General features: G+C 42.0%; 1 protein-coding gene across 1 annotated transcript in view; it reads right to left on the bottom strand.

Moving 5' to 3' along the window:
* The window catches only part of nup205 (nucleoporin 205), a 101352-nt gene that overhangs the window by 12579 nt on the left and 61827 nt on the right, over window positions 1-26946 (bottom strand). Inside the window, exons 26-34 of the mRNA XM_048607989.1 lie at window positions 24867-25024; window positions 23337-23417; window positions 17634-17825; window positions 15825-16074; window positions 13136-13234; window positions 11135-11283; window positions 5527-5718; window positions 1727-1848; window positions 657-795 (exon numbers count right to left, since the gene is read on the bottom strand). Coding sequence (XP_048463946.1) covers window positions 657-795; window positions 1727-1848; window positions 5527-5718; window positions 11135-11283; window positions 13136-13234; window positions 15825-16074; window positions 17634-17825; window positions 23337-23417; window positions 24867-25024 — 1382 coding nt within the window. The remainder of the gene's footprint in view (window positions 1-656; window positions 796-1726; window positions 1849-5526; window positions 5719-11134; window positions 11284-13135; window positions 13235-15824; window positions 16075-17633; window positions 17826-23336; window positions 23418-24866; window positions 25025-26946) is intronic.

Below are 26946 nucleotides of genomic sequence, written 5' to 3'. Positions count from 1 at the left end.
TGACCAGGTAAACGTCAGTGATGTTGCTCGAGAGGAAAATATTCACCAGAACGCCATGGAGAACTCTCTCTTTTCTTCAAATTGTATCAGAGAATTCTTCACATCACTCAAGGAGTCAAATGACTCACCCAAATCCAACACTCCCTCAATATTTCACAAGTGTTAGCTTAGAAGGTCAGGGTTTAAGTCCCACACTAGATACTGGAACATAAAATCATACTGAGCCATGGCTGACACTCATTTCAGCTAAACCGTTAGACTTGTTCAGCTGCTACTGGATCATACAACACATTTCAAACAGATACATTTCATTTTTATGAAGATTTATGAATGCCTTTCACATGTGTCTAACTGGTTGTTTTACTCTTGCATTGCACTTTTCTCCTCAAATGCAATTCTACACTCAAAGAAATTTCTTCTAGCATGTTTCCCACGAAGTGCCAACCATGTTTCTCTCAGACTACTGGCACAGTGGGCATGTTTCATCCATGAGGCTATGCAATGAGCACCAGCAAGCTATTAGATCATGGAGACATCACAAACGAGAGACAGAGCTGAGAATGAGAGCTAAAGCATTTTACTTTAACAATTAAGCACATTCTCACACTTAGCTGCATGGTTGATCAGAATGGAGGAGCTGTTTCTGGACAAGTTACCTGTGTTGCAGCCAACTGGTGTTTCCCCATGCTGGAGGTCAACATCACCTGGCAAAGTTGAAGAGCTGGGAGCAGAATCTGATGATACCGCTCCACAGGGGCTGGGATAAATCCTGATGGGTCTCTTATACAAAACATACTGGGGAAGAAGAAAATATGATAAAGGTGTTGTATTAAAGAAGGCTAGTAACTATCTAGAAGAAAATGTGCATAGCATACTGAAGTGAAGAAGGACCATACTGCAGCTATACTGATACTCAAAGTGCTGCCATCCTTTACAATGAAGATTTGCATGATCGATCACTTTAAACAGTTTAAGAAACCTGGATATCTTGCAGTTCAAAGCTTTTTGGTGCAAGATTCCTTTGTTAACATGGTAAAAAGGGTCACTCCCTGCAGCCATTTAGCTGAGAGTGGATCCAGCTGGTAGCACGGTTTACCTAGAATGAACCAACACAAGACTGGCTGTGAGGAAGGTCTGAGGTCATGTAGCCATTCCTGGTCCAACAGATGGACTGGTTACCCTCAGGTATTACTCTTGGACGCTCAGGAGCCTTCTGGCCAATCATGGCTGAAGTCAGTACACTCCAGACAGGCTTGAAATTGACCTGGTTACTGATGGGCTTGATGGCTGACTACAATATGCTGTGGCATATTTACTTATCAGGAACCAAATGTATCAGTAGTAATCACTGATTTCAGAGGCAATGTGTACCTTTTTTTTTGGGAACCCAGAAATACTCATTTGTTTCTCCATCTTACTTATATTTACATGGAAATATTTATTAATGTTGCAAAGATTTAGTTAAATTTTTATCTGCAAGAAACTAAACATGAGGTCTTGAGCCCAGATTCCAGATCCACCCCCAACTATTCACCCTGACAGTTCGAGCTCGGAAAGAGCCAGCACCAGCATAACCTGAATGCACTGCTGCTCACCCATCTTATGAAATGTCACTAATTTTGCTTTTATAAAAATACATTAGGCTTTTATTCTTTCAAATGATAAGGACATCACTGGTTAGGCCTGCATTTATTGCCTGCCCCAGGAATCAACTTGCGCTTATTACCTGTGCGACTCAGTTTCAGGCCGGTGATCATAGACCTGGCACTGGGACAAGCGCACAATAATGCCTGCTGTCAGAAGCTCCAAGGCTCCATGATGGTTCTTAGCCACTCTCGTCAAGAAGGCCTGGTGAATATAATAAACAACAAAAACTTAATGCTGTCAATAGAAACAAATTGCTGCAAGGAAAAATATTTGGCTGGTGCTAAAAATTAAACTAAAATGGTATGCAAGAGCTAACACAAAACAATTCACATTAACTAGAAACTCCAAGGATTGGCTTTTGCCTACAATGTACACACACACACAAACTAAAAATGGCCAAATATATGTAGTTGTAGATTTAATACTGATAAATGTCCTCAATTGATTACTAAAAAATAAGTTTTTTATCAAGTGTACAATAAATAGAGCTTCATAGATTAACATGGTCCAATATTTTCCTTTCATTAATATCATAGTTGTCACTTAAGTAGAATATCAGGAGGAATGATCTGCTACTGGACTAATAATCAAAAAGGAGTTCAAATCACAATGTAATGGTTTGAAAATTAGAATGCAGTTTTAAGAAGTCCTAGAAAAGAAAGCCTGCATCAGTAAAAAACGACCATACAGCGTTAACTTGCTGAATACCGATGACCATCCCTACAAACCACAAAACAGAAACTCTAAGCATAAGCATCCAGATATGGTTCACGAGAGGTCAGGTTCACGGAATAATAAATCTATGATCCAAATTAAAACTCTCACTGATGGACCTTTATCATAATTGTCAATGAAATGGTTTATTTAATTTTAGAAGGCTGACATAGAGAATAATTTTCTCACATTATGCTCTCCATTAAGTTTCTTATTCAGCCAATTGGTACCAATTAACCGCAGGATAATGTTAAGGGAGCCAACATGCTTTACATGGGAGATATGGCTTATTGACACGCAAATGACTACAGCTTCCACTACTGGACTTGCATTACTGATTAAGGAGAATATCACAGCTGCTCTAAGAGAAAACATCTTGGAGGGTTAATCCAACGAGGCTATATGGACAGAAGTCAGGAAGATAGGTGCAATCGTAATGATGGGATTACATTATTGACTTCCAGACAGCCAGCGAGAGATAGAGGAACACATCTGTAGGAAAATCATGAAAAGATATAAAAAGAACAGAGTTGTTGTCATGGGTGATTTTAACTTCTTCAATATTGACTGGGACTCTCTTAGTGTCAGGGGCTTAAATGGGACAGAATGCCAGGTACATCCAGAGGGTTTCTTGAAATAATATGTAGATAGTCCAACTAGGGAAGGGGCAGTACTAGACCTTGTATTAGGGAAAGGGCCAGGCCAGGTGATTGAAGTTTCAATGGGGGAGCATTTTTGGGAACAGTAATTACAATTCCATAACTTCTAAGATACTTAAGGATAAGGATAAGACTGGGTCCTTGGGTCAAAGAACTTAATTGGGGGAAGGCTAATGATAACAGCGTCAGGCAGGAACCTCGAGAAATTAGATTGGCTATGAGAGTAAATCCACATCTGACATGTGGAAACCTTCTAAAGGCCAGCTGATCAGAGTTCAGAACCAGCATGTACCTGCAAGGATGAAAGAACCAGGAATGTCTCATGGAAAGAGATATTGGAAGTTTAGTCAAAAAGAAAAAGAAACCATATGTAAGGTTTAGGAAACAGAAATCAGACAAAGCCCTTGAGAAATATAAAGAAAGCAGAAAAAAACTTAAACAAGGAGTTAGAAGGTCTAAAGGAGCCTTGAAATGTCCTTGACAAGTGGGATTAAGGAGAATCCCAAGGCATTTTACACGTATATTAGGAGCAAGAGGGTAGTTAGGGAAAGTGTAAGTTCCCTCAAGGACAAAGGAGGGAATTTATGCATGGTGCCAGAGTAAGTGTTCGAGGTCCTTAATGAATACTTCACATCAGTATTCACCAAGGACGACGTGGATGATGGTAAGAATGGAAAGGGTTTTGTTGATATTAAGGAGGTAATGCTGGATGTCTTGAAAACATTAAGATAGATAAGTCAATGGGACCTGATGATATCTATCCCAGGATACTGAGGGAGGCAAAGGAGGAGATTGCTGCAGTCTTCAGAAAGATTTTTGTATCCTCTTTAGAGGCAAGGTCCTAGAAGACTGGAGAATAGCCAATGTTGTTTCTTTGGTTAAGAAGGGCAACAGGGATAATACAGGAAATTATTAGCCAGTGAGCCTTACATCAGTGATAGGAAAATTGTTGGAGAAGATTTTTAGAGACATGATTTACTTGCATTTGGAGAAGAATGGACTAATTAGGCATAGTTAGCATGGGTTGTGTTGGAGAATTTTTATCTCTCAAATTTGCTTAAGTTTGTTGAGGAAGTGACGAAGATGACTGATGAGTGAAGGGCAGTGAATGTCGTCTGCATGTACTTCACTAAAGCACATAACAAGGTCCCTCATGGTAGGCTGGTCCAGAAGATTAATTCACATGGGATCCACAGTGAACAGCAAGTTAGGCACAAAATTGGCTTGGTCACAGGAGACAGAGAGTAGTTGTGGAGAGGTATTTTTCTGCCTGGAGGTCTGTGACCAGTGGTATTCCACAAGGATCAGTGCTGAGCCCTCTGTCGTTTGCAATATGTATAAATGATTTGGATAAATAGAAGGTGGTCTGATTAGTAAGTTTGCAGACTGCATACATGTTGGTGGAGTTGTGGATTGTGAGGAAGGTTGTTAAAGGATATAGACCAGCCGGAAAGTTGGTGGAGAAATAACTGATGCAGTTTAATCTGGACAAGTGAGAGGTAATGCATTTTGGGAGGTCAAATGCAAAAGGTAAGACGACAGTAAATGGCAGAACATTTCAGAACACTGAAATACAAGAATAATCTTGGAGTGAAAGTCTATAGCTGCCTGAAAGTGGCAATATAAGTAGTTAAGGTGGTAAAGAAGGCGTAAGGCATGCTTGCCCTCATGGGTCAGGGCAGAGAGTACAAAAAAATTGGCAAGTCATGTTGCAGCTGTATAAAATTTTAGTCAGGCCACATTTGGAGTACTGTGTGCAGTTCTGGTCACCACACTAAAAGAAGGATGTGGAGGCTTTGGAGAGAGTGCAAAAGAGGTTTACCAGGATGTTGCCTGGATGAGTGTATTACTAAAAGGGGAGGTTAGACAAACTTGAGTTGTTTGCACTAGAGCTACAGAGGCTGAGGGGGCGACCTGACAGAAGTATGCAAAATTATGAGAGGCATGGATAGAGTGGATAGTCACTCTTTTTCCCCAGGTTGGAAATGTCAATTATTAGGGGGCACAGGTTTAAGGTGAGAGGGGGAAGGTTTAAAGAAGATACACAAGGCAAGCTTTTTCAACACAATGGGTAGGAGGTTCTTTGAATGTGCTGCCAGAGGACGTAGTAAAAGGAAATACAATAGCGATGTTTAAGACGTATTTGGACAGACACATGAATAAGCAGGGAATAGAGGGATACAGACCATGTGCAGGCAGATGGGATTAGTTTAAAATGTTATCATGGTTGGCCTAGGCATGGTGGCCTGTGTCGCACTGTTCCATGTTCTATATATTTGTAGTAACTAGTGCCAAGATCAGGATCTGGAACCTGAAATTCTGTGTTCTATTCTCACTGTTGACAGACATTACTTGACGTCAATCCAGTCCCCTTATGGAGCTAATGGAGCAGAAGAGGGGCTCAATGTAGTTGCTACCTGGTTTGATAAACACCCTTCAAACCTTACCCTCATAAGAAACAGACAGGTAGACACACACATACACACACACACACACACACACTTGCCATTTTGGATTCATAAAGGTATAAGGCTTTCAGTAATGGAGGTTTGGGACTAAGCATGCTCTGAAGGATGGCGTCATCTTGGATCAGACTATCTGTTAGAGTTTTGAGATAGCCACTGTTGGCAAGGTAGTAGAGCCACTGTTGATGTTTGTCAATAGCCACAATCCGATCCAACACGGCCAGCGCCAGCATCTGAAACAGAAAAAATTACTTATCAAAAGAGTTCTGTGGGCAATGGTGAAATAAGTGCAGTACTCATGGATTGGAGATATAGGTGTAAGTGCCACTTCAGTTCATTCCTCCTCAGGATAGAGCAAACGGTACATAATTGACACAGGGTCACCTCAGAAGGAAAGATGGTGCTTTGTAACTTTGATCACTTGGATTGGGTTTCATCAACTAAAATAGCAAAGAGGATCAGAGCAATTTTCAGCATTTTTTCTGGAATTAATGTGTCTAGTTTTTCATCTCTCAGGAGATCACACGGTTTTAGGTGGGGTGAAGAGTATACATTATGTTGGACATGGCATTGCAGTTGCGTAGGATAAACTGGGAGGATTACAGGATCTATTTCTGTTATTCGGTGTTTACATCAGTGATCCATGATTAGAAGAGACATCTCAGAGAACACTGACAGGAACATAATAGGTAAAAGGTGGAAAGATAAAGGAAGGAATAGTACTCCATAAATGAGCAACACCACCTAGTAATCCTGCCAGGGATTTCTTTTGTCCACTTTCACCCAGATCAAGATGATGGTATGGATTGTGTACTTGTGGCTGTTCAGAACAATCATCCAAAAAGTCATTCATAATCCATGGCCTGAGAATCAGGTAGGATGTCACAGTGGGGTAGGGTATCACACTGCAGCCCAACCCTTTCCTGAATTAACATCTACACATTAAAGGTAGGAAACATTAAACAGCAGTCTGGAACTCCGGTTGACTTCCCCACCTAATCACAAGATGCTGCAATGAACAGCTAAGTCCCTTCTGCCACCTGGGATAAGCTTTTTTTTAAACTGGGCCAAGAATGGGAAATTTTTGCTTTAACTGGGTTTACAAAATTCATTAATGGGATGTGGAAGCCACTATCTAGGCCTGCATAGATTACTGATCCCTAGTTGCCCTGGACAAGGTGGTGGTGAGCTGCATTCTTGAACTGGAGCAAACCTCAAGGTCGAGGTACATCCACAATGCAACGAGGAAGGGAGTTCTAGGGTTTTGATCCAGCAACAGGAAAGGAACCACAAGTTCCAAGACAGGATGGTATGTGGCTTGTAGGAGGACATTCAGATGGTGGTGTCCCAGGTATCTGCTGCCCCAGTCCTTATGCGTTGTATAGGTGGCAGATTTGAAAGGTGCTGTAGAAACATCTTGGCGAGTTACTGTAGTGCCTCTTGTAGATGGAGCACACTGATGGCTCACTACATCAATGGTGAAGCGAATGAATGTTGAAGGTGGTTCCCAATCAACCTGACTACTTTGCCCTGAATGGCATCAAGTTTCTTGGGTGTTACGGAAGCTGCACTCATCCAGAGTATCCATGACAAGGCTATCTTGTGCCCTGTAGGTGGCTGAGAGACCAGAGGTGACTTACTCCCTGCAGGATTCCTAATCTATGACCTATTCTTGTATTTAAAGGTATTTATATGGCTGGTCCAGTTCACGGAACATCAGGGGACGATGGTTTGATTCTTTCTTGTTGGAAATGCTCATTGTCTGGTACTCAAGTAGCCAATAACATTGTAGCCACACTTCAGTCTAGGCCTGGATGTTGTCTAAGTCTTGTTTCAGAGTATGAAGAGTTGCAATCAGGACTAAACATTGTGCAAACATAAGTGAGTATCCCCACTTCTGACCTTATGTGGAGGGAAGATCATTAATGAAGAAACTGAAGACTACTGGCCAAGAATACTACCCTGAGGAACTCCTGTAGTGATGTCCTCAGACTGAAGTGATTCACCTCCAACAACAACAACCTTTGTTTGTACTACTTTCACTCCACCTCTGGAATTGAGCTCTTCATTCCATCAGTTGGAGTAAAGCTGTAGTAAGATCAGATCCGTGCAGAACTCAAACTGAGCACTAATAAGTAGACGTTATTCCTTACTCTTTACCAATGAGTAGTAGGTTTTTTTTGCAAGCGCTGTTGCATAGCAGGCAATGTAAAGCTCTATCACTTTGCTGATGATCAAAGGTAGATTGATAGGACATTATTGGTCAGGGTGGATTGTCCTGCTTTCTTGGAACAGGACAGACCTGAACAACTTTCCAGAGTTAGGTAGTCGCTAGTGCATGGCACAGGGTGCAACTACTTCTAAAGCACATGTCATTAGTACTATTGCTGGAATATTATCAAGACCTTTGCAATATCCAGTGCCTTCCACTGTTTCTTGATATGACATGGGGGGGTGATATTAGTTTAAGACTGGCATCTGTGATGCTGGGACTCCAGAAGGAAAGAATTGATCATCAAACTCAATACTTCTCGATGAAGACAGATGCAAATACTGCAGCCTTATCTTTTGCACTGATGTGTCGGGGTCCCCCATCATTGAGGGTGGCCATACTGGGGAGCCTCCTCCTACTGTTAGTTGTTTAACTGTGCACCACCATTCACAACTGGATGTGGCAGAGCTTAGATCAGATAGTTTGGTTATTCATTGGTTACCATTATTGAATGTTGCTTCCACTGTTTTCACACAAGTCATCTTGTGTTGTCACTTCATCAGGTTGACACTCATTTTTAGGAACGCTTTGTGCAGCTCCTGGCATGTCCTTCTTCACTTTCATTCAATGAGGGTTGATCCCCTGTCTTAATGATAATGGCAGAGTGGGGAATATGCCAGGCCATGAGGTGACAAATTATGGTTGAAAATAATTCTGCAGCTGGTAATGAGCTACAGCACCTTGTGCATGCACACTTTTGAGTTGCTAATCTGTCCGAAGTCTGTCCTGGACTGCAATAATAGTGCTGCACAGCACGATGTAGGGCATCCTGAATGTGAAGACTGAACTTCATCTCTACAAGGACTGTGCTGTGGTCACTCCTACTGATACTATCATTGACAGATGCATCTGACAGATAAACTAGCGAGGATAAGGTTAAGTAGATTTCCGACTCTTGTTGTTTGTTCCTTCGCCACCTTCTGCAGACTCAGTCTAGCAGCTATGCTCTTTAGAATTTGACCAGCTTGGTCTCTAGTAGTGCTACCGAAAATCTCTTGGTGACGGACATTCAAGTCCCTCACCCAGAGTATATTGGAGACCACAGTGGGTGGAAAACTACAGTCACGGAAGAAGCAAGCCATGTCAGCCATGTTGTTTTGGAAGGTGGCATCATCCGAACAGATGCGACCTAGGCGAAGGAACTGGGAGAATGGATGGAGTGCAGGATGTAGGATGTGACGAGCTGTAGTGAAGGTAGCTATGGGAGTCCGTGGCTTTGTAGTGGATGGTAGTGGACAGTTTAGTCCCCAGAATGGAGACAGAGGGGTCAAGGAAAGGAAAGGAAGGGAAGTGTCGGAAATGGACAATATGGAAGTTATAACGGGGTGGAAATTAGAGGCAAAATGAATGAAGTTTTCAAGGTCCTGGCAGGAGCATGAAGCGGCACCGAAGTAGTTGTCGATGTACTGAGAAAAGAATTGTGAGAGGGGATCAGTGTAAGACGGGAACAAGGATCGTTCCACATACCCCAAAAAGAGGCAAGCATAAGTGTGACTCGTGTGGGTGCCCACAGCCACTCCTTTTACTTGACAGAAGTGAGATGTATTAAAGGAGAAATTGTTCAGTGAGAGAACAAATTCAGCGAGGCAGAGGAGAGTGGTGGTGAATGGTGATTGTGCAGGCCTCTGGTCAAGGAAGAAGCAGAGAGCTCTCAGACCATCCTGGTGGGGAATGGAAGTATAGAGGGATTGGACATCCATGGTGAACAGGAGGCAGTTAGGGCCACGGAACTGGAAATTGTCAACATATTGGAGGGCATCAGAGGAATTATGGATATAGGTCGGCAGGGTCTGGACAAATGGTGAGAGGATGGAGTCAAGGTAGGAGGAAATGAGCTCAGTGGGGCAGGAACAGGCTGATATGATAGGTTTGCTGTGGCAGTCTGGTTTGTAGATTTTGGGAAGGAGGTAGAAGTGGGTTGTCCGGGTTTGGGAGGCTATGAGGTTGGAGGCTGTGGGAGAATAATCTCTGGAGTTAATGGCTTAATGCTTGGATGTGGGGTCATGGTCCAGGGGGTGGTAGGAAAAAGTGTCCAAGACCTGGCATGGAGCCTCCACAAGCTGAAGATCAGTGTGCCAGACTACAACAGCACCACCTTTGCCGGTTTGATAACAAAGTTAGGGTTAACAAAGTTAGGAGACCACTTTGCGGAAAACCTCCGGTCTGTGCGCAAGCGGGATCCCGACCTTCCTGTAGCCAGTCATTTTGACAGTACCCTGCTCGCATGTCTGTCCTCGGCATGCTACAGTGTTCCAGTGAATCACAGAGCAAACTGTAGGAACAACATCTCATTTTCAGACTGGGCACTTTACAGCCTTCAGGAATTAATACGGTGTTCAACACCTCTAAATTGTGAACCATTTCTTCCTTTTCTTTTAGCTTGTTATCCTGTCCTCCCCTCCCCCCATCCCAGTTACTGTCCTTTCCAATCTAGCAGGAGACACACTGTTGTTCCTCCATTCTCCTATTCAGAATCCGAACTATCAACATCTTTTCTCCACCAACACTCTACGTCCACTATCCTCTCACCCTCTTACCCCAAACTATAGCATAAATGCTGTCCTGTCGACATTTCACTTTAGCTCTGATGAGGAGTCACCTGGACTCTAAACATCAGCTTGCTTTCTCTGCATGGATGCTGTCAGACCCACTGTAACCTTCAGCGTTTGTTGTTTTCATTGTTACCTATTAGGTGGCGTGTAAGGTATGATTTTGGGAGTATGATTATGTCAGGGTGTTGCATGTACAGTCTATGAGTCAGCTCTCCCAATTTTGGCACAAGCCCTGCAGCAGTTAGTAAGGAGGACTTTGCAGGGTTGAAAGTGCTGGATTTGCGATCATTGTTTCCTATGCCTCGGCTGATGCCAGGCAGTCCTTGTGGTTTATTCCTTTCATTTCGGCTTTGAAGTAGTAAGATTTAACTGAGTGAGTGAACCTAAGAGCTAACCGCATTGCTGTGGGTCTGGAGTTATATGATTTTATTGAATTCAAATTTTGCCATATACTACTGTGGGAATTGGACCCATACCCCCACAACATTAGCCTGAAGTTCTGAATTACTTGTCCCATGACAGTACCAGCATGTTACCTCCTCTCCTACTAGGCTACAAGGTGACAAGAACCACTAATCTTATTGGAAGCTTTTATTCCAGCTTTCAGAGGGTCAATACATTTTTTGAGCTGGAAGTCATAAAGGAATGTTGAAAATGAAATTGTTTTCAATTCCAAAGCATTTGCTTTTTAATAAAACGTAGAACAACCTAACTCATGTGCTTACTGTAACTGGATGAAATGTCAATGTAATATGGAAGAATCTAACACTGGAATAGTTATACCGAAACTCTGGGTATTGTATGCGTGCAGGTGTTCATACTTACTCGCCCAATTTCATGGCCGTCACAAGCATCTCGACAAACAACCTCCATCAGCGATGCCCCATAACCCTCTATGATGTTCATGTTGTCTTCTTGAAGTTTAGTGTACTCATCCTCTGGAGCCGTTAGCCTCTCCCACATGGTTTTCTGACCTGTACCATCCCAATTAAAACAGAAAACCACATAGTAAATGGACAAACTCTTGACAAATCAGTCTAATTAACAATCTAACCTAACTAGGAGCAGTTTCTAGACCAATCAACTCTGGGACATGACAGAAAATTTCAGATTTATCAACAAGATAGTGCTGTTAAAAAGGCCTGTGCGCTTGAGCAGAATGAGCTACTGCAACAATGCAGCATTTGAAAGTTCTCCATTTACTTTCTCCATAGTTACCTGATATGTACTCCCAAAATCTGACTGTCTGCTTTGAAATTTGACAACTCATGATGATCCATCCTGGAATCTGACCTCGAACGAAATCTGGATCATTGTTGCCTCCTCATAGTAGACGGCAATATTTCCTCAAAGTAGTGCCAACACAACTTAGCCTGGAATTATCTTGGTATGGCAGGGACCACCATGACGATCCTGAGCACCAGGAACAATCGTGGCCAGTCGTGGAACACCAGACCATATTTTCTGACTGTCCGATAAGTAATCGGTTGCCACTGGAGCTCCTGACAACTAAGCAGAGTCACTGGGAGTTGTGGTCACTGTTGGGACGACACCCTTGAATGCAAAGCCATTGGAGCAGACAGCTCTCTGAATCAAATACATGGGGTTTCAGGGTGCCAAGGTGATCAGAACCTGGCAGAGTGCATACATAGAGAGGGCCCACTAGGGGTCCCTGCACAGGCGAGAGTGTCCATACAAAAGTGTCTGTCTCTCTCCCTCACAGCCAACTATAAGTTAATAGGGAGGCCACCCAGGTTCATTAGGTGGCTTCTGCAATACAGCGGAGTGCCCACGTTTCACTGGTAAAGTGGCAGCTGTGGCAGAAAGGGACCTTTAATTGGCTTTTCGATGAGGGCCATCCATCACCTTCCTCACTGCTTGGTAAAGTGTCATGGTGAAGGGAAGACTAAAGATATCTATCAACAAACCTGCACATTTCACAGGCTCCATGACCTTCAAGCTGGCCATTAGAAAGCTGTTAAAATACAGGCCTTGGAGCATTGTGGAGCTGACAGGCCAAAGAAAAGATATAGGAAACATTTGTACAGGCCCCAGAAAAAACAATTAAATTTGAAGTGGAATGTTAGAGGACACAAGACTAAAGCACAAAGGTTATATTTTGTGTAAAAAACAGGTAGTTCTCATATAACGCGATAGTAGCATTAAGCGTGACCTCATGCTATAGGGAAATAACTATGCCTGTATATTAATACCCAGATTCCACCCTGGATCTGTATTGAGTTTTGTGATCTCAATCAGAGAAACATGGAAACTATTTAACTGACATTCTGTGACTGGGGTAGGAGAGAAATGTCAACCAGAGCTCCTATTCTTGGAAAGTATTCCTTGAGCCTTGCTGGAAAATCTGCTCGCACGTTTCATGGAAAAGCAAGACTGGAGCTTGCCGACAACACCCCTCCCTAGTCAAGCAGACCAAGTTCACCAACCAGTGGTGATTTTGTCAAGAAAGTAGTCATTTGGATATGGTTTGTCATCTGAACTCAAGCAATTGAAAGAAAATAAGAAATACTCAAGTTTTCAGAAGAATCAGAGTATGCCAAGTTGATGATACACTGTCTTTTTACTTTTGAGATACAAGATTATACCCAGCCAGGACTGGCAGAATATTTATAGCTAATCCTGAGACTAGACAGATTGCTTTATTCTACAAAGCTTATACTGTAAATGATCTGAAAGTGACTGATGGAACAATGGGTGAAACAGAATCGGCCCCATTCTTTGGCTTTAACTCTGATCATTTTCCTAGAATGAGGGAAGTGCTATCACCTTCACCTACAATATTCAAATCATTACAGAACTACATACCTGTTTCTAATGTGTCCGGTTCATCCGGTTTCTGACTCATCTGCAGATAATACAGAAGTGCTCCATAGAGGTGTGCTCTTACACGCTGGAAACCCCCACCTAGCAATAATGCAAGTGTTAGTTCTTCTCTCCATCAGTCACATTATCATAAGACACAGGAACAGGAATAGGCTACGCAGCCTGTTGTGACCACTTTACCATTCAATAATTTCACACTTGATATAAAAGCAAAATACAGCAGATGCTGGAGAAACAGAGTTAATATTCCAATTTGACATTATTTTTATTTATTCTTTGGACATGGCCATCGCTAATAGTCCAGAAGGCAGTTAGGAGTCAGACACATTGCTGGAGTCTGGAATCACATGCAAGCCAAGTCAGACTAGGTGAGCACAACAGAATCCCTCCTCTACAGGGCATTAGTGAGCCAGATGGGTTTTATGACAGTTGACATGGTTACACGTTAACTCTTTCTCGGAGGTGCTCCGTCACTTTCTTTTTATTATGTCTGATCTGTTTGTGGCCTCAATGCCTGCTTCCTGCCTGCCTCCAATAACCCTCTTCAATCAAAAATCCCTCTAACTCAGTCATCAACATACTTAATGTTACTCTAAGGTAACTGGGCATTAATATAAAATAGTCAATAACAAACCAAAAAAGGAACCTGGTGGGAATTTCTTGAGAGTGCTGCAAATGTAAAACTCTTTGCACATAGACTAATTGCCGATGTCGTTAATGCATTTAAGCAAGGCTTGATGCATTCATGAGGCAGAGAGAATTGAAGACACTCAAGAGCAGGCTAGGAGTAAGTAATTAGCACGTCAAGGTTCATGTGAAGTAGAAACCTGGAAGGACCAGCTGCTTCCATGCAATATCTAATACTTTTGCAAGATATTCTCACACAAGAGAAATTATATTCAAACAATTTAGGGCATGCTTAGGACAAAGTCAAATGTTGAAGCATTGCTCCAAATTTCACTAAGCATAACAAAGTATACGGCTACTTTGCCACTATGGGGGCAGTGACATGAGGGAATTCTAGAAGTCCCTCTAGTGGTCTAGATTGTTAACAACATAATTTGTGTATGCATTCAAACACCAAGTCGCCTTCCTGGACCAGCGTGCTGCTCTTTCATTACAGAAATGGGCCGAGCGCGAGGGGTGATGCACGAGGTGTGGGGGAGGGGTGGTGGTGCGGTAAGTGCAAGAGACAGAACGAGAAAGGGATGACTGGTGCTAATTTAACCCAAGGTCACCACATTTCAGGTGGGGGACAGATTGAGACGGTGAGTCCTTTGTGGAAACCTCAGCCAGTGCAGGAATTGAACTCACAATGCTGGCATTCCTCTGCATCGCAAACCAGCCACCTAGCCAACTGAGATAACCAACCCTACCACTTTAAACTGAATCTACTGTCGGGAGAATGGCATTCAGTATCTCCACTAACAATGCAGAATGTATGTATAATAGCATGTTACAATCGTATCCACAGCCTGACAGTGGATGTTAAGGCAGTGCGAAAAGTACAGAATACATATCGCTGCCTTAACGGCCTATGGTCTGCATCCTAACAGGAGTATAAAGGCATCACAATATTTCGCAAGTTGCCAAAACATCAAACTCCATGCAATGTTGGGAGATGTTGGCATAGTGATAATGTCACTGGACTAGTAATCCAGGAGGGTCAGGCTAATACTCTGGGGACACTAATTCAAATTTAACCATAGCAAATTTAAAAATAAGTTCAAAAATAAATTCAATAAATCCGGAATTATAAAGCTCATCTAAGTGATGACAACAGTGACAACCATCATTGAGGTAAAAATCCATCTGGTTCATTAATGCCCTTTAGAGAAGGAAATGCTGTCCTTACCCAGCCTGGCCTACATGAGACTCACACCCCACAACAACATGGTTGACTCTTAACTAGTCTCTGAAATGGTCTGCCAAAGCCCACATTCCATGAAAGAATTTTTAAAAACTCTCTTAGGTCCAAATTAGGTAAAGCCATGGATTCATACTGAAAACTTAATAGAAAGTGTTCAATTATTAGGAGTTTAAATTAGCTCACAATATTAAAATGAATTAGTTTAAAAATACACATGGCATGGGCTCAGTGGGCTAAGTGGTCTCCTTCTATACTGTAACGATGTTATAACCTCCAGTGCTAAAGAGATGCAAGAGGAACAAAAGTCAGAGCACTGACTCTCAATCTCAATGCTGCAATATCCCTTTGTAAAAGGATTCATAAAAAACAGAGGACTAGAAGAAGGTATTACAGTCTCTTGAGCCTGTTCCACAAATCAATTAGATCATGGCCATTGATTCCATTTTCTTTACCTTATAGCAACTTCCAAATGACCAACCCTCAACCCCAACCTCAATCACTTCTTTAGGATAGAGTTCTAGATTTCCATTGACTGACCCTTCAGTTAACAAGTGCATTTTGACATCATTTCTGAATGATCTAACTTTAATTTAAGGGGTGTGCTTCTCTGTTCTGGACTCCCCTGCTATAAGAAACAAAGCAGTATCACATCGACAACTAGTCAGTTGACTCCCACACCAGTGGTGATGTTAAACCGCTGGAAATGTAAAGACGAACCAAAAATATTCCACACGATTCAGCTTACTGCTATATGTCCTACAGTTTATAATAAGCAATAGCAGCACTTTCACTGGGACCCACCAGTTCGGAGAATGAAATCCAAGAGCTTCCTGAGGATGATATGAAGAGAAGAGTCTCCAATAGAGGCAAAGCCAGCCGTTACCTCCCCAACTGATGTAGTGCTGCCATCGAGGAGGGTGACATGATGGGAGTGGGTGCTGAGCGCCTGTTTCTGCTCACTGCGGACTGACTGGCTGAGGTGTGCAGTGAGAGTGAATACTGCCCCAGCCACCACAGGCATGAGCTCCTGGGCAGCCTCCTCTGTGAGGATCTAAGGGGAAAAGAGGCAGAGTTGAACAAAGCTATCAGACTATACAGGACTAATACTTAGAACTTCTTCAATATGTGCTCCCAAGCCTCTCTCTGCAGTCTTTATTACACCTCAATTTGTCTTATCCTGTTCTTCCTTGTTTTTCCAATTCTGTTTGTCAGGCACCCAAGCCACTTCACTATTTTTCTGCCTTCAGGTATTCAACACTATATTTATATGTCTTTTTAAAATTTCTCTCATAATTTCTTTTTGTTGCCTAAAAGTGTAGTTTCTGCCATTTAACAATCCTGTTTTCAACTCAAATACTTCATAGGTCATTCCGTTTATCAGTGTGACCTCCTTTCTTCTAAAATCTCTCACCTCCTCTTGTTCTTTTTGATTTGCTGCTCATCTATAGCAGGTTCCAGTTACAAGGAACAGTTAGAAGTGTGACTTCCTTCCTCGATGTATTTTTAATCCACAAAGAATTCCCAGTGATCACTTGGTACCTTTTATACAGATAAACTAAAATAGTCTGGCAATATGCTGTATACACCATAAATGGATTCTGCTTGTGGGGCAGGAAACATTCTGAAATCATCTGGGAGACTAGAACAACTGAGTACAAGTCTTGATATTGAGGTGTGAATCTTCCCTAGCTCATAGTTAGGTTGATGCAAACTAGAAATCTGATATTCAAGAGCTGAGCCTTACTTGCTTATGACCAGAATGAAACAGAGACCAAATAGCAACTTTCTTGTCTTTTTGCTGATTGTACAAGAGGCCAACGTACTGAAGTATTGTTAGGAGAAAAGATTAACAATCAATAGGCTACAACCTGTTGAAAATATATGAATGTCATTTACAATAAGGAGGCCATTCAGCCAGAGTCAACTCTCCATAGAACAATTCAGCTTGTCCTATTCCCTTGCCCATTATTCCCACAGATCAAATGCCCAACCTTTTGAAATCACTGATCGCCTCTGGTGCAATGCACTGATGGGTTGGGTAGCAAGTTCCAATTATTACAACTCACTAAAATTTATCTTTTTCACATCACTTCTAATGGCTGACTCAAAACCTTAATGTGTTTAACCTTAACATTATTGGCTAATGAACCCAGCTCCTCCCACGTTTAGCTTTGCAGACTTGTTGCAACATCTATACCTCTAACAAATCTCCCTTCAATCTCCTTTGTTCCAAGCTAAATCCCAGCTTGACAACCTAACTTTATAGCTTAAAAACTCCTAACTGTGGAACCATTCTGATAAATTTCCTCTGTACTCTCTCGAGGGCCCTCACACATCCTTTATGAAGTGTGGGTGATCAGAATGGGACGCAGTACCACAGCTATGGCCTAAAGATAGCTTTATGTTTTTTAAGATTGATGGAGAATAAAAGTGAAATAATTCTTGCAGTGATCAGAAATTTGTTTCAAATATTTTTGCCTGATGATATATGGATTGCATAATACATCATTTTTTCAATTATTTGGTACATTTTAGCTATTACAATTCCAGCACTTACAATCAATAAGCTATGGAATGATGGAGACTTGCTGCAGGGGTTTTTGGCCTCACCTTGTCATGAAGCTCATGCAGAAGGTCTCGAATGACCAGCTGTCTGTCCTCTTCCTGAATCAAGTCCAGTGGACACGCTGCAAGAATGATCTCAACCAGGTGGCGCCAGGACTCCAACATGTGCCGCTTGGCATTGAGACACTCCCGCAGCTTGTTTCTCTCCACCACATGCTGCAAGATCGTGTTTATCTCCTGAATAACATGGTGACAATGTTAGAAAAAGACACGCTACATAATCAGCTGCAAACATGATAAACAGCTTCTCTCCTCAAAATATAAATGAGCTGCAGTGAAAAGAAAGACTGGGAATGCTGGAACAAGCTGGAAGCAGGAAATTCACAGCAGGCATGTCAATGTGTAAAGTGACAAGATAGGTGAGGTTTAGGTAGTAGAAATTCTCTGCCATGATATCCACCTGTCTTGCCTCTCACAATTCTTGCAAATTGAAAGTTCATTCTCTTAAGTAAAAAACACTTTTGGAGCAGACTAAGATGCCCTTTCATGCTGTTCTCCAAACAAATTCTCTCTCACTTGTTCCAATAACTAATGTGTAATAGAAGGAATCATTGATCTCTGGTCTCAATTCTGAGATAGAAGGGAGACTTAATTATTTTGTTTCAATCATCCCTCTAACATTCCTTATAACATTAAGACTTCACAGGAGCGCACAAAGAGATTATATTTTTGTCGTGTCTTTTGTAGGTCCCAAAGCTCTTCACATTTAACAAAGTACCTTTAAAACTGTTATCCTATTTTAAAAAAAGCAAACATGAGTGCATCAAGCTCCCATCATCAATGCAGAAAATAACTACATTATCTATTTTAAGGATGTTGGTTGCTCAAAAGGAATTGGCCAAAACCCTTAGGGATTACTTCCCGGTGTAGTCGTGTGCAATCTTTTAGATCCACCCGAGTGCAGCTGGGCTCCTCTGTTTAAATTCTCATCGATAGACCCCATCAGTATAATATTCCTTCAGCACTGGACTCCAGTCTCGACATAGATTTTGTGCTCCAGTCCCTAGACTAAGTCTTGTATCAAAGATGTGTCTTTACTGAACCAAAATGGATGTTCTCACACGTGGTCAGCACTGAATACCCTGTACCCTTTCCCAACTGATCTACTCAGCATATGAGTAAGGTCCTCGATCCCACACTATATCGCAACAGAGGATCAGCTAACTCAATAAATCAACCATAGAAGTTGTAGGAGAGTATTACATTGAAAGAAAAAAAAAATAAGGAGGCCAAAGTCATTCATAGCCCCAAAGACAGGGATAAATTCAGAATCGAGCAAAGGAGGACAAAAAAGGGTAATGAAGACAGAGAAAGTAAACCACAGAACAAAGCAGCACAGCACAAAAATGGGCCCTTCAGCCCACGATGTTGTGCCAAACTTGACACCAAGTTGAACAAATTACTTCTGCCCACCCAGGGTCCATATCGCCCCATTGCTACATATTCACGTGATTATCTAAAAGCCCCTTAAACAGCCCTATCGTATCTGCCTCCACCACTACCCCGGCAAAGAGTTCCAGACACCTACCACCCATTGTGTAAAAGAACCTGCTCCTCACATCTCCTTTGAACTTTCCCTCTTACTTTAAATGCATGCCCTCTAGTATTAGACATTTCAAATCTGGGAAAAAGATTCTGACTGTCAACTCTCATAATGACTCTCATACTTTATAGACCTCTATCAGGTGTCCCCTCACCCTCTGCCACTTCAGAGAAAAACAACCATAGTTTGACCAGCCTGTCCTTATAGCTCATACCCTCTAATCCAGACAGGATTCCTGGTAAACTTCTCCTGCATCTTCTCCAAAGCCTCCACATCCTTTCTTGTAGTGTGGCGACCAGAACTGAATGCAATACTCTAAGTGCGGCCTAACCAAACTTTAATAGAGCTGCAACATCACTTCCTGACTCTTGTACTCAATGCCCCAACTAATAAAGACAAGCATGCCATATCCCTTCTTTACCACCCTATCTACTTGTGTGGTCACTTTCATTGAGTTATGGACTAGGACCCCAAGATCCCTCTGTACATCAATGCAGTCAAGGATTCTGCCACAAACTGTCCATTGACATCACTTTCCCTTAACATTTGGTCTCCCAATATGCAACACCTCACACTTGCCCAGATTAAACCCCATCTGCCACTTCTCTGCCCATGTCTGCAACTGATCTATATCTTGTTGTATCCTTTGACAACTACTACACTATCCACAACTCCACTGATCTTTGTATCATCTGCAAACTTACTAACTCACCCATTTTCATCCAAGTCATTTATATACATCACAAACAGCAGAGGTCCCAGTATGGATTGCTATGGAACACCATTAGTCTCAGGCCTCCAGCATGAAACCCGTCCACCACCATCCTCTACCTTGAATGGGCAAGCCAATTCTGAATCCAAACAGCCAAGTCGCTGTGGATCCCATGCATCTTAATCTTCTGAACGATGGACCTTGTTGAAAGCCTTATTAAAATCCACGAAGACAACATCCTCTACTCTACCCTCATCGATCATCTTTGTCACCTCCTTGAAAAATTCAATCAAGTTAGTAAAATATGATCTGCCTGCACAAAGCTATGCTGGCGGTCCATAATTAGGCCATGCTTTCCCAAATGCACGTAAATCCTATTCCTAAGAATTCTCTCCAAGAACTTCCCAAACACTCACTGGTCTATAGTTTCCTGGATTATCCTTATTTCCCTTCTTGAAAAGAGGAACAACATTAGCTACTCGCCAGTCCTCCAGAACCTCTCCAGTGGCTAGTGAGGACACAAAGATCTTGGTCAAGGCCCCAGCTATCTCTTCTTTTGTCCCTCTCAATAACCTGGGGTAGATACCATCAGGCCCCGGTGATTTATCCACCTTATTGCTCTGCAAGAGACCCAACACCACCTCTTTCTTGATTTCAAAATGCCCTAGCAAACCAGCATTCTCCACACATATTTCACTATCCTTTATATACTTCCCCTGGGTGAATACCGATACAAAGTATTCATTTTGGATCTCGCCCACATCCTCTGCCTCCAAGCACAAGTTCTCTCCTTTATCCCTGAGTGGTCCTACCTTCTCCCTAGTTATCCTCTTGCTTTTCATGTATGTGTCGAATGCCTTCGGAATCTCTTTAACCCTACTTGCCAAAGTCATTTCATGGCCCCTCCTTGCTCTCCTAATTTCCTGAGATAACAAGGTGCAGAGCTGGATGAACACAGCAGGCCAAGCAGCATCAGAGGAGCAGGAAGGCTGATGTTTCGGGCCTAGACCCTTCTTCATACTGTTTCAAGCAACCCTCTTGGATGCACCTAACAAATTCTGTCCCATCTATGCCTCTTACTCTAAGGAAGCGCCAGTCAATACTGGGGAAGTTAAAGTCACCCACTATAACAACATTGTTTGTTTTTGCATTTTTCCATAATCTGCCCACATATTTGGTCCTTAATGATTCAGTGACTCTTGGGAGCCTGAATGTTTAATCCCATCAAAATGATTGCACCCATTTTATTTTTGACCTCTACCCATCACGCCTCTGTAGATGAGCCCTCCAGTATGTCCTCTCGGAGTGCAGCTGTGACATTCTTCCTAGTGAGTAATGCAACTCCTCTACCTCTTCTACCTCCCTCGCTATCTTGTCAAAAACCAAGACAGCAAACTAACAAGGAATACAGAAACTTGATATTAAGAGCTTCTTTAAATACAAAAAAAGGAAAAGGGAGGTCAAAAGTGAACATATGCCCCTTAGAAAATGAATCTGGGAAGATCATTACAGAGAGCAAGGAAATGGCAGAAGAGTTAAACAGATATTTTGCATCAGTCTTTATGATGCAAGATACTTCAAACATCTCATTAATACTAAATAAAATGGGGGAGGAATTAAGTACCATCACTGTCACTAAAGTAGTAGTATTAGACAAACTAATGGAGCTAAAGGCAAATAAGTCCCCTAGCTCTGATGCCTTGCATTCTATGATCTGAAAAATAGTACGTAAAGAGATAGTGGATGTATTTGCAGTAATTTTCCAAAAGTAAAACCTTGGATTCTGGAAAAGTACCAAAGGATCGGAAGACTTCTAATGTGACACCCCTATTCAAAAAGGGAGTTTAAAAGAAAAAATGGTGAACAATAGACTGATTATCCTAACATCTATTGTTGGAAAAGTATTGGAATCAGTTATCAAGGAAGTACAGCACAACATGTGAAAATTCATAATCTACCAAGCAGAGCCAACATGGCTTCACGAAAGGGAAATTGTGCCTGACTAATTTATTAGAGATTTTCGAGGAAGCCTCAACCAGAGTGGATTGAGGGGAACCAGCAGACGTGTTGTATTTGGACTTCCAGAAGACACGGTACCTCACAAAAGGCTAAATCATGAGATAAGAGCCCACAGCTTTGGAGGTAGTATACTGGCATGGATAAACAACTAACTAATGAACAGGAAACAAAGTTTGTTGTGTGTGTGTACACGTGTGCGTGGGGGGAAGGTGGTGGGTGACAGGGTGTGACTGGGGGGGGGGGGGGGGGGGGGGGGGTGCTCCTCAGATTAACAACCTGTACCCAGTGGGGTTCCACAGGGATCAGTGCTGGGACCACAACCGCTTACAATATATATTAATGACTTGGAAGAAGAAAGTGAATGTACTGTAAACAAATTAGCAGACAACACAAAAATAGACAGAAAGATAGGTTGTGAGAGGAATATAGTTTACAGAGATATTGATAGGGTAAGCAAGTGGGCAAAAAGTTGGCAAATCAAGTATAATGTGGGAAAACGTGAAGTTGTTCATTTGGAAGGAAAAACAAAAGAACAGAATATTATTTAAATGGAGAAAAAGGGCAGAAAGTTGCAAAACAAAGGGACCTGAAGGAACTTGTATGTGAAACACAGAAAGCTAGCACGAGTGCAGGAAGTAACCAGAAGGCTAATGGAATGTTAGCCCTTATTTCAAGGGAGTTGGAGTATAAGCGAAGGGAAGCCTTACTGCAACTGTACAAAGTGAACAGTTGTGGTTCCCTTATTTGAGGAAAGTTATTGTTTAATCGAAGACAGTTTAGAGAAGGTTCACTCGGATGATCCCTGTGATGGAGGGATTATCTCATAGCCAAAGATTAAACAGGTTCGGACTCGGCTCACTGGAGTTCAGAAGAATAAGAGGTGATTTCATTGAAACACGTAGAATTCTTAAGGGGCTTGACAGGGTAAATGCCGAGTAAATTTTTCCCTCATGGGAGAGTCTACGACCAGAGGGCACAGTCCCAGAATAAAGGGGCACCAATTTAAGACTAAGATGAATGGGAATTTCTTCTGAGGATTGAGAGTCTTTGGAACTCCTTGCTACAGACAGTGGGGCAGAGTCTTTGTATACATTTAAGGTGGAAATAGATTCTCCATTAGTACGGGCATTAAGGGTTACAGGGAAAAGGCCAGGAAAAAGTGGACTTGAGGAATGTCAGATCAGCTATGATCCCACTGAATGGCTGAACAGACTTGAGGATCAAATGGCCTGCTCCAGTTCCTACTTCTGTTAATCGACCTTGGCAGTTTTGTGACACGACTCAGCTGTTTAATAAATATAACATATATGTGTTGGGGTTGGGACTATATATATATATTAATGACTCCCACTTTAGCAATAATTGGAAAATCAAGTACAGCAGAACAAGTAATCCATTGTACATAAAGTCTCACCTCCATTAGTAAAGGTCTTTGTCCAATGGCTGCTATTCCTTGGAGGGCATTCACTTCAGCAACAAGCACTCTGTGAAGGAGCTGGGAAGGTAAAACAATTCACAGTGAAAATAGTAACAACACTAGGTTACACCGAATAACAATACATCTGAAGATGGTATCTTGCCACCTGATCTGAACTAAGCAGATAAGTTATATTCTGAGAGCTCTTGCTCCAACATGAGGGAGGCTAAATGAGATGGCTGCTAGTTCTTTGCAGTTTAATGGTGTAGTGCCTTCTCCCGGGTATGCTGTAGCCAAGGCTCAAGTATCCTGTCTACCTGGCATGGACAGCAGCTAAAACCCCAAGAAGAGCCCAGCTGCATCAAGCTGAGACCTGGACAGATGTCATATGGTTCATGAACAAATGCTCCTTGAACTGGTGAGGACAACTAAGCCCGATTCTGCTTTAGACAGACCACTGCTGATGACCAACAATTTTCTTCAAATGCATGGCTATGCTTTATTACATAACACAGTGATGAAGGATGAATTAAATTCAGCTATGATTCCCCTCGGACTTAACAGAGAATACACAGTTTCTATCTTATTACTCAATATTAGTCAGGCGTGTGGAATAACTATTTATCCCATAACAAAATCCAATTCCTCATTCCAAGTGTATCCTGCTAGTCTGTCAAGGCCACTGCCCATGAAGGAAGGAGAAAATCGAAATGCAAGAGGTAAGCTAAGACAAAGTATGACTGTGTATCAGATAAGGTGCAAGGCCAAAGATAGGTAAGCTAAGCCTACACGGGCAAGGGCTGAGGAAACAAATCAGCAGACCAAGGCTGTCATGATCATGGGGAATGAAGTGGAAACCTCAATCAGAAGACCAATATACAGAACTGTCCAACAAAAGCAATTGACACTTTCATGGAAAAGTCACCTGGCTAGCCACTTTAATTGACTATTATTTTGCAGAAAATATTTGGTGATTGCATAAAAATGTAGAAGTCAACTTTCCATGACTTCCATTGGATTATCATCCTGACAGGTCATTGCGCTGTTTGGTGTGTCTGCTGTTCGATTAATCAAACAGGAAAATGCCACCAAAGAAAGGCACTTGATCTTCAACTGTTGGCAAGGGGAGGGAACTCCAAACATACAGGGAATGCTTGGGGGGCTTCAGGGTACAGGGGGAGAGAGAGAGAGAGAGAGAGAGAGAGAGAGAGAGAGAGAGAGAGGAGCAATGTATCCTAAGACAGAAAATGCTACAGAAACAGAACAGAAAGAATGGACACAAGGTAGAATAAATACAGAATAAACACATAGGATACGGACAATGCAATGGCAGGGACCATAAGATGCAGAGATTACAACAGGGCAGACAGTGGAAATGCAAAGGCAGGGAATACAAGAATGCCATTGCATTTTTCAATTTAAAAGCAAGGTGTTACAGACAGGAAATACATTGAATGTGGATAATGGAAGGAAAGACCAAGGAAGCCAAAAATGCTGATGCAAGGTTGTACTCAATACACTAGTTACCTTCACATTGCAGACGGTCTGGCCTTGTTGGTTGCTATGTTCACATTTAGAGATGACTTGTTCAATCTGGGCACGATCAAAAAAATCCAGATGAAGCTCTTCTGGAGACTTCTGGCCGAAGTCAACTGAATCTAGAATACTGAGAATCTTTCGACGCACTAGATCAGAAGTAACATCAGGGGTATCAATCTCTCAGCTTTTCAAATAGTTATTTGAATTAAAATTTACCCATCCATGAACAATTATTTGTATTTTTCTAACATCTTTAATGTAAGACAATGCTCTGAGGCACTTCACACAGGCATTACAAAACAAAAGATGACATAGAGCCACATAAGGAAATAGAAGGCAAATGACCAAGGTTTGATAGGTTTTAAGAAGAGTCTTAAAGATGGAGGTGGTGAGATTGGGCAAAATAATTCCAGTGCTTAGAGCCCAGGTAGCTGGAGGTAGAGCTGCTATTGGCAGTGTGATGAAATTTGGAGGTGCTCAAAGGGCCAGAATTAGGAGTATAGATACCTTAAAGAGGATTCTAGAACTGCACGTGATTATACTGATAAGGAGAGTGTGAGGTAGCGAGGTATACAAACAACATGCATTTTAAAAAAGATGCATTGTTTCATCGGGAACTAGTCGAAGTCAATGATTGATGAATGAAATTAGGTCTGAGTTAGGACACAGAGGCAGAATTTTGGTAGACCTCAAGCTTACAGGCATTAGATGGTGGGAGGCTGGCCAAGAATGCAGTACACTAGTCAGGCCTAGATGTAACAAAGGTGTGGAGGGGTGTTTCAACAGATCAGCTGAGGCAGGGATGGAATAAGGTCATGTAGCAGTGGTGGATTATTCAATCACAGTTAGTTGGCAGTGGTGTTAGGGAGGGAGCAGGAGGAGGAGAGGGTGGGAGAGTGGAGGGAGGAAAGAAATGTTAATATCAACTAGCATGGGAGTCAGGCAGAGAGGCTGGCTGTTAGGTGGTTGGTTTGGGGTTGATAGAATTGTAACATTATGAAGCAATATTGATAGATCATTATAATGTGAATTATTTCATTTTGACTTAAAAAACACTTCCTATACGGTGAAAATGTAGAAATAGCAGAGAGCCAAAGAGACTCTTGGTACTCAGATTATCAAAATGTCATGAACAAATACACTAAGTAATCAATAAGCTAACTGCATGCTTGTCTTCACACTTAAGAGGGTAGAAGTTAAGCTTCAGCAAAACAAAGACAAAAACAATATTGGACCATTGCGGACCACAGCTGGAACAGACAGTAGTTCTGGGTTCCACACCTTCAGATATGATGGCCTTGGAATGATTTATTTTAATGATACCTGCATTTCAATGTGAAGCTATGAGGAAAGATTAAACAAACTACGGGTTGTATTCCCTGGAACTTAACAGTTTAAAGGATTTTTTTTATTGAAGTTTCAAGACATTAAGGGAAAAGAATAGGAGAAACTATTATGGCTAATCACTAATTCTAGGGTTTTGGATTAAATTTTTAGACTGAAAATTAGAGCCAGAATTTTCAGGCATAAAATCAGGAAACTCTTCTTATGGAAATAGTAGAAGTTGTTGGAGTTTTCCACAAATAGCAAATGATGTTAGATTTAAAACAAACTATTTTGTCTGAGATTGCTGGATTTTTGTTAAGCAAAGATGGGTGCGCGGAGATAGGGTCTCTGATCAGTCACAGGCTCACCGAATGGCATAAAGTACTCGAGGGGCTAAGTGACCTGCCACGTTCCTGAATCTGGGAGTTCCATTTGATGGATAAGATGAGCTTGGGGAGGGCATGTTTGGACAGAAGAGTGATATTTGAGAAAGGTACAAAGTGCATGGCTAGGACAGGGGGAGTTATAGAGTCATAGAGCATGGAAACAGACCCTTTGGTCCAACTCATGCGCGCCGACCAGACATCCCAATCTAACCTAGTGCCATTTGCCCCATATCCCTTCATATTCACATACTCATCCAGATGCCTTTTAATAGTTGTAATTGTACCAACTTCCATCTCTTCCTTTAAGATAACAAGGTGTAGAGCTGGATGAACACAGCAGGCCAAGCAGCATCATA

Source organism: Rhincodon typus, chromosome 18, assembly GCF_021869965.1.
Source record: "Rhincodon typus isolate 14 chromosome 18, sRhiTyp1.1, whole genome shotgun sequence".
Classification (NCBI taxonomy): Eukaryota; Metazoa; Chordata; class Chondrichthyes; order Orectolobiformes; family Rhincodontidae; genus Rhincodon; species Rhincodon typus.
Note: the sequence above shows the minus strand (reverse complement) of the source record. Positions and strands in the feature narration are given on the sequence as shown.